The sequence below is a fragment of the Colobus angolensis genome, unplaced genomic scaffold (assembly GCF_000951035.1).
Source record: "Colobus angolensis palliatus isolate OR3802 unplaced genomic scaffold, Cang.pa_1.0 Scaffold43, whole genome shotgun sequence".
NCBI classification, from domain to species: Eukaryota; Metazoa; Chordata; class Mammalia; order Primates; family Cercopithecidae; genus Colobus; species Colobus angolensis.
Genome location: NW_012117710.1, coordinates 5,375,696 through 5,383,657, shown reverse-complemented (window position 1 = coordinate 5,383,657; position 7,962 = coordinate 5,375,696). Strand labels below are relative to the sequence as shown.

The 7,962-nt window shown below is 54.5% G+C and overlaps 1 protein-coding gene across 1 annotated transcript in view; it reads left to right on the top strand.

Annotated features, from left to right (window-relative positions):
• The first annotated feature begins 835 nt into the window (after positions 1 to 835).
• Positions 836 to 7,962, top strand: part of RADIL (Ras association and DIL domains) — an 87,016-nt gene continuing 79,889 nt past the window's right edge. The window contains exons 1-2 of the mRNA XM_011956977.1: positions 836 to 936; positions 4,842 to 5,440. Coding sequence (XP_011812367.1) covers positions 4,906 to 5,440 — 535 coding nt within the window. The 5' untranslated portion in view covers positions 836 to 936; positions 4,842 to 4,905. The remainder of the gene's footprint in view (positions 937 to 4,841; positions 5,441 to 7,962) is intronic.

The window sequence follows — 7,962 nt, the reverse complement described above, 5'->3', positions numbered from 1 at the left end:
ATTTATGTACCATTTCCAGCCCCTTGACAAATACTGCATCCAAGATAACAGATGCTGAGCCGAGCTCCGGGGCCCCGCAGGAGGATCCTGTTGGTGGGGTTGGCAGGGCCCCGGCGGGGTTGCGGACCAGCCTGCCCTGCCGTGTCGCCTGTCAAGTGTTTGACTAATCTGAATTGCACAGAAGAATTTGATTGCTCGTGTCCCCCGCTTAACATGGGCCACCTCTTGTGCATTCCAGACAGGAACCAGTGTTGAAAGTCCCTATTGCTGGGTGGCAAGTCAGTCCCCTCTCCAGCAGCTAGCAGGTCAGAATTAAATCTGATTGAATTATGTTTGCATTTGAAAGCGTGGCTCGGGTGGGGGCTCTAAAGATGGGATTCACGGAAGGAGGGAGCTGGGTGTGTGAAGTCTGCATTTGGTTTTCCCTCCTGCTGGAAATGATAATGGATTCCACATTGTCCTGTTGGAGCAGAGAGGTCGCTCCACCCATGTCGTCAGCGCAGCACTGACCTCACTCCCTGTACTCGCCGCTGGGACTTGAGCTTGTTTTTCATCAGAAACTAGACCCTTCCTTGAGAACAAGAGAAAACATTCTCTAAGAGCAGCACCAGCCAGCGCCCCACACCCTCGCTGTCCGAGCCCTGCGCTTTCCCCAAGTATTTGTGTCACAGAAGAGCGAATGGGGCAGAAGAGGCCGGTCGCACTTCCAGAAAAACAGATCTGGTTACCCAGGGCGTGCTCCGCCCGATCGGATTTTCCTGCACTCCCCTTGGCCTTTTAAAAAACGAGTCCATCCCATTCTAACAAACAGGCCAGGCTCCACCTTCAGGGATTCGGAAGCGGGCAGCACTTGAACAAGTGGGCACCCTCTGGTCTGGCCAAGGGAGGATGACCGAACGGAGAGAAGTGCTTTCCGAAAATCCCCAAACAGATAAGGTTTGTGTAAACAGGGACTTCTGGGGGCTTAGGAAGGAATTATTGGAAAGGAGTGAATCACATTCTCTCTGCTTACATTTTCTCCTGTTTCATGATACTGCTAACACTGCCTCTGCCTTCGAATCCGGCTCCAGAAACTGTGGGAAAAGCAGGGATCAGGGTAATGGGGAGAAAAACACTTCTGAAGTTCAAGCTTCCAAGGCCCTGGGAGGGGACCTAGCAGTTGTGTGTTTGTAATTTTCTATTTGTTTTTTATTAAAGAAGAATTATGTAAATGTCAGAACTTACAAAACCTATATCCACCCCTGGGCCCCAAATATTAACTCACTTTTCCATTGTATTTGGGGGCCTTTTTATAATTTTTGTCTTTTTTTTTTTTTTTTCTTTTGAGACAGAGTCTCACTCTGTTGCCCAGACTGGAGTGCAGTGCATGATCTCAGCTCACTGCAGCCTCCGCCTCTGGGGTTCAAGCAATTCTCCTGCCTTAGTCTGCCAAGTAGCTAGGTTTACAGGCATCTGCCACCATGCCTGGCTAAATTTTGTATTTTTAGTGGAGACAGGGTTTCACCATGTTGGCCAGGCTGGTCTCGAACTCCTAACCTCAAGTGATCCGCTGCCTTGGCCTCCCAAAGTGCTGAGATTATAGGAATGAACCACCACGCCCAGCCAATTTTTGTCTTTTTTGAGACGGAGTCTTGCTCTGTCACCCAGGCTGGAGTGCAGTGCTGTGATCGCAGCTCACTGCAAGCTCTACCTCCCAGATTCACGCCATTCTCCTGCCTCAGCCTCCCGAGTAGCTGGGACTACAGGTGCCTGCCACCACGCCTGGCTAATTTTTTGTATTTTTAGTAGAGATGGGGTTTCACCGTGTTAGCCAGGATGGTCTCGATCTGCTGACCTCATGATCCGCCCGCCTCGGCCTCCCAAAGTGCTGGGATTACAGGCGTGAGCCACTGTGCCTGGCCATCATTCTTTTTTTTTTTAAACAGAGAGGGTCTCACTCCATTTCCCAGGCTGGAGTGCAGTGGCGCAATCATAGCTCACTGCAGCCTGGAACTCCTAGTCTCCAGTGGTCCTCTTGCCTCAGTCTCCCGAGTAGCTGGGACTACAGGTGCACACCATGCCCAGCTAATTTTTTATTTTTATTTTCTAGAGAGATCAGGGTCTTGTTATGTTGCCCAGGCTAGTCTTGAACTCCTGGTCTTAAGCCATTCTCCCGCCTTGGCCTTTTCAACACTTGCCTCTGCTTCATGACTTTTTTGTGATGTGGGCTTTCTCCTGCCTAGAGGGGGCTTCCCCAGGTTTTGGTATCATGTTTATATCAGCATTTAGACTTCATCTCCAGAGGCAGAGGTTTCCTGAGCCACAGCTGCCTGGTGGCAGAGGCTGTACCATCCACCACCTGAAGTTTGGCTTGGCACCCTGGGGAACTCGTTGGAAATGACCACTATGAAAAAGTAGTGGCTGACCCTCTGCCAGCGTGTGCTGCCTGGAGGCTTCTAAGGCAGGGGCGTCTGGAGAGGCTCTTGCGAGTGGGGTTGTGCAGCTCTCATGGATGCTTAATAAGGGCTGGCTGGAGAGGCTCTTTGAGGGGTTTTGTTCTGTGATTCCAAGTACTCACTTTGAAAACTGACCACAGGAGGCTGAGGTCAGATTCGAGGGCGATTTGAAGCCGCTGGTGTAGTGTGCACAGGCCAAGCCGCACGTTTGTGATGTGAGCACTGTCTGAAAATGCTTTTGTTGTAAATTAAATCGAGGCCTTTGATGAGTCCGTGGGGGAGGCTGTGGCCGGCTCTGAGCTTCTTAGGATTTGACAAGGAGACTCGTTGCACCTTCCTCAGAGGAAGAGAAACAAAGGCTTTGCTCCTTTACTCCTTTATGGCCTGGCTCGATGGAACCTCAAGGCTCCATCTGCTTATGACCTGTACTGGGATGTCCGTGACACCTGTTACAGCAAGTTCACATCTTCAGAAAGCCAGGAACAATGAAAGCCTTTGCCGTGGTGAACTGTCAGCAGTGGGCTATAGGAACAGGAGAATGGCCAGCCACCCACCCCACAGGGCAGACGTCCGCGTTCGGAACCCAGTCTTGGGTGTGCGAAGCTGTTGGAAGTATTTCTGAAGAGTTCAAGGTCGTCGGAGAAAGCGCAGCTGCTGGCTGACCTGGGCTAGTTCTGGAGGAAGCGAGTGGTGATCTGATTTCAGGACTCATCCATGACAGCTCTGGCTGGCAGTGAAAGGCTCCAGAGAAGATGAGCGATGCCTCGGTGATATTAGAAAGAGGCCAGTTCACAGTGTCAGCTTTGGAGGCCAGGACGGTTCCCCTGTTTAGTTCCCTAAGGGATAGCATGGCTCCTTTTCTTTGGAGGGGTTCCCTGGTTGCTTTCTCTGGCCCTAGGCAGCCACCATCTTTTCCAGAAGCCTTCTGCGGTGCCCGCAGCACAATGAGTGAGTCAAGCCTGGACAGTGTCAGTCGACTGCTGCGGAGTTTAGTACTGACCTGGCTCACAGTGGCAGGCGACCTATCCTGTGTTCACTGGGACCCAGACCACTCTTTCCAGAGCTTTCCAAAAAAACAGGCTTTCCTCCTGGCTCACTCGTCTGCCGCCTTTGTCTTCTATGAGAACATGAGCGTGGAAGTGGGGTAGAGTAATGGAGAGATGTGTGCGCGGTTTTCCAGTATTTTCCTGCCTTGCCGTCCAGCCTCACCTTTTACAAATCGGAGACCTGCCTTCCTTTTTCTCTGCCCTCCTGCCCCCACAGAGGTTCTGGAGGGAGACTGAGAAACCATCTGGAACTCCTGGCCCTGGGCACACTAAGGACATCAGAGGTGTGATTGTATGACACGCCAACATGTCCCAGGCTGTTTTCCAGTTTCCCCAGGAGACTGCATCTCTGTGGCCTGGAGCGCCGGGCACCCGCCGCCTGTGGTGGGCGGGACGCACGCATTCTGGCCATGCCTGCACCAGCTCTAGAGGGGCCCTTTGTTCCCACTGTGCTTGTGAGGCCACTCAATGCTGCCATCCCAGGGAGCATCTCCTTCAAGCCAGGACGGGTCTCTTGCCTGGAGGGGTAGATTCTGGGGGGTTTGTGCCTGGAATGTCTGATGGTCGATTCTGTTAACGTGGCTGCGATTTGCCTGTTTTCCTGGTTCCACTGTGTGTGTGACCCATTTCCCACGTCGCAGCCTGTGGGGCAGGAGACATGGGGTTTACGGAGAGGTGAAGCTTTGCCCTCGGGCTGCCCACTGCTCTTCTGTGGCTGTGACGGTGTGGGGGCGGCGCCGGGTGGGGCGCTCCTTGATGCTCACTGCACACGGGCGCTGCTCACTGCACACGGGCGCTGCGCCCAGCACTTCCCAGAAACCCAAGCCCTGCAGCGGAGCGTGTCTTACCGTGGTGACCTCTTTGTGTTTCCTAGTAATGGCTTTCCTTGAAGGGCGCTCCAGCCCGTTTAGTCCTCCCTGTCTCTGTTGGCCCTTCAGGCTCCAGCCACATCCTCTGCTCAGGTGCTCTGGTGGCAGGTCTGCGGGGCCGGGATGCCCATGGCCTGTTATGTCCATCAGGTTTTGAGATGGGGTCTTGCTCTGTTGCCCCAGCTGGAGGGCTGTGGCACGATCATAGCTCCCTGCAATCTTGAACTCCTGGGCTCAAGCCATCCTCCAGCCTCAGCCTTCAGAGCAGTGGGTACAGTGCACGCCACCATGCCTGGCTAATTTTTAATTTTTTTGTAGAGTTGGGGTCTTACTATGTTTCCCAGGCTGGTCTGGAACTTCCAGGCTCAAGCCATCCTTCCACCTTGGCCTTCCAAACTGCTGGGACGACGGGCAGGAGCCACCGCCTGTGGCCTCATTTGCTGTTGGTGCTCACGATGATTGGCGCTAACCTCTCTCACTTTTTCTCCCAGGCCACGGCCTCCCCACGTCCTTTGGCTGAAGCCCCCGGTCCTCATCCATGAAGCCTCGCCCACCATGTTTTATGGGACGCACTTCATCATGTCCCCGCCCACCAAGAGCAAACTGAAGCGGCAGAGCCAGCTGTTGTCCAGCATGCTGTCCCGGACGCTGACCTACAAGTACCGGGACCTGGACTCCACCTTCTCCAGCCTGGGCGCCAGTGACGACCCCGCCGAGCTCTCCACCCAGCTCTCGGCCCCTGGTGTCCTCAAGGTGTTTGGGGACAGTGTCTGCACAGGAGCCCACTACAAGAGCGTTCTGGCCACCGGCACCTCCAGTGCCCTTGAGCTGGTGAAGGAGGCGCTGGAGCGGTACGCCCTGGACCCCGGGCAGGCCAGCCAGTATGTGCTGTGTGACGTGGTGGGCCAAGCCGGCGACGCCGGGCAGCGGTGGCAGGCCCAGTGCTTTCGGGTGTTTGGGGACAGTGAGAAGCCCCTCTTGATCCAGGAATTATGGAAACCCCGAGAAGGTTTATCCCGGAGGTTTGAGCTGAGGAAGAGGTCGGACGTGGAGGAGCTGGCAGCCAAGGAGGTGGACACCATCACGGCAGGTGAGGAGGGCCACAGGTTCAGGAAGAGCCGTGGGTCTGAGCGCTGAGAAGGCCAGCCAGGGGAGGGGGAGAAGGAGCGGCGCAGGGGATGCGTGGGGCAGGCTTGCTCTGCGGGAGGCAGTCGGAGCCCATGTCCTGGGTGTTTGAAGGCTTCCTCTTTTGTTTTCTGAGACAGGGTCTTGCTCTGTCATTCAGGCTGGAGTGCAGCGGCACAACCAGAGCTCACTACAGCCTTGACCTCCTGGGCTCAAGTGATCCTCCCACCTCAGCCTCCTGAGTAGCTGGGACTATAGGTGTACCACCATACCCAGCTACTTTTTTCCTTTTTGTAGAGACAGGAGTCTCGCTGTGATACCCAGGCTAGTCTTGAACTCCTGCCCTCAAGCGATCCTCCTACTTGGGCCTCCCAAAGAAGGTTTCCTCTTGAACTCACCATTTTCACCTCAGCTGCCTGGGAAGTCGTAGTTTGTCTGCGTGGCAGGAGGCTGGCTGGTGTTCCTCAGAGGCTCCTGATATATTCTTGCCAATATTTGAGGCCACATCTCTTCTTCTGTCTGATCAGATCATTGTCCAGCTCTCCAGCAGTTATCTCATTGACCACAGCAACCACGTATGCCTTGTTAAATACGTGGTCCTGGCAAGTCCCTTAGCACCTGCGACCTTGTCGGGGAGTTTTTGGGGCAGTGAAGTGAAAAGACAATCAAGGAATCCGTCCCAGGCCAAAACCCATGTGGCACTGCCTGGTTGCACGGTCTCCAGAGGTGACTCTGGTGCACTTGGTGCACCACAAGTCTGTGGGTGCCTGGGTGGTGGGAGGCCTTCCCGAGGAGGGCCCGGCTGTGGGCAGCTGATCACTGTCTGTCCGAGGAGTTCCAAGAGCGGGGGCAGCGTTGAGTGCCTGCCCCAGGGCTTGAGAGCCCCGGAGCCTGGGGCCCACCGTGTGTGGTGATTTATTCAATTGTTGGAAAGAAGTTGATTATCTTAATATATATGTGTCATAAAAAATAACTTTGGCTGGGGGTGGTGGCCCACACCTGTAATCCTAGCACTTTGGGAGGCCAACGTGGGTGGATCCCCTGAGGTCAGGAGTTCGAGACCAGCCTGGCCAACATGGTGAAACCCCCTCTCTACTAAAAATGCAAAAATTAGCCGGGCGTGGTGGCAGGCACCTGTAATTCCAGCTACTCAGGAGGCTCAGGCAGGAGAATCACTTGAACCTGGGAGGCGGAGGTTGCAGTGAGCTGAGATCATGCCATTGCACTCCAGCCTGGGCAACAAGAACGAAACTCGGTCTCAAAAATAAATAAATAAATAAACAAACTAAATTTGGTCAGGTGTAGTGACTCACACCTGTATTCCCAACATTTTGAGAGGCTGAGGTAGGAGGATCGCTTGAGCCTAGGAGTTTGAGAGCAGCCTAGGTAACATAGTGAGACCCCATCTCTACAAAAAATAAAAAAATTAGCCAGGCATGGTGGTGCGTACTGTAGTCCCAGCTCCTCAGGAGGCTGAGGTGGAAAGATGGCTTGAGCCACGAAGGCAGATGCTGCAGCTGGGATTACACCACTGCACTTCAGCCCAGGCAACAGAGGGAGACCCTGGCTCAAAAAAAATAACAATAAAGAGTAACTTGTGGTTGCTTTAATTATGGCTCTTTTTTTGTTTTTGTTTTTTGAGACGGAGTCTTGCTCTGTCACCCAGGCTGGAGTGCAGTGGCGCAATCTCGGCTCACTGCAAGCTCCGCCTCCCGGGTTCAGGCCATTCTCCTGCCTCAGCCTCCCGAGTAGCTGGGACTACAGGTGCCCGCCGCCACACCCATCTAATTTTTTTGTATTTTTAGTAGAGATGGGGTTTCACTGTGTTAGCCAGGATGGTCGCGATCTCCTGACCTTGTGATCCGCCCGCCTCGGCCTCCCAAAGTGCTGGGATTACAGGCTTGAACCACCGCACCTGGCCTAATTATGGCTCTTAAAGTCTGCTCAGACAAGCACCCCCAGTTGCCTGCACCCGGGGGCCCTTCCTCCAGCCAAAGGTCGCCGCTTCTGGGATCTGGTTTTCATCCTGACCCTGCCGTGTCACGATCCAGTGGTCCCTTGGAAGGACAGTGATCCAGTGGCAGAGGAGTCCCTCCCCTCCTGATTCAAAAAGACCTCCCGTGAGACCAGGAAACCCGAAAGGAAAGAGGCGCGTGGTGGGATGTATTCTGCACAGGAACAGAGGGTCTTTAACGTCAGACACAGAATTGTGGTCACTCTTCCACCATGAGATGCCTCTGCCAAGCGGAGGGCAGAAATCGGGTGGGACAGGGCCACCTTGGGGCTGCAGAACGTGGGCCAGGGTTGTTGCTGTGTGGCTGGGGGTCAGCCTGGTGTGTCCTGAAGCCATTGGGTTCTGTGTCACCGGGCGAGGAGGAGCCCTGGGAAGGCCCACCTCCTTGCACAGGTGATAGGTGTAGGACAGGGCGGGGCGGGGGGGAATAGACTGCATGTTGCAGGAGACAGGAGCTTGTCTGAGGCTCATGC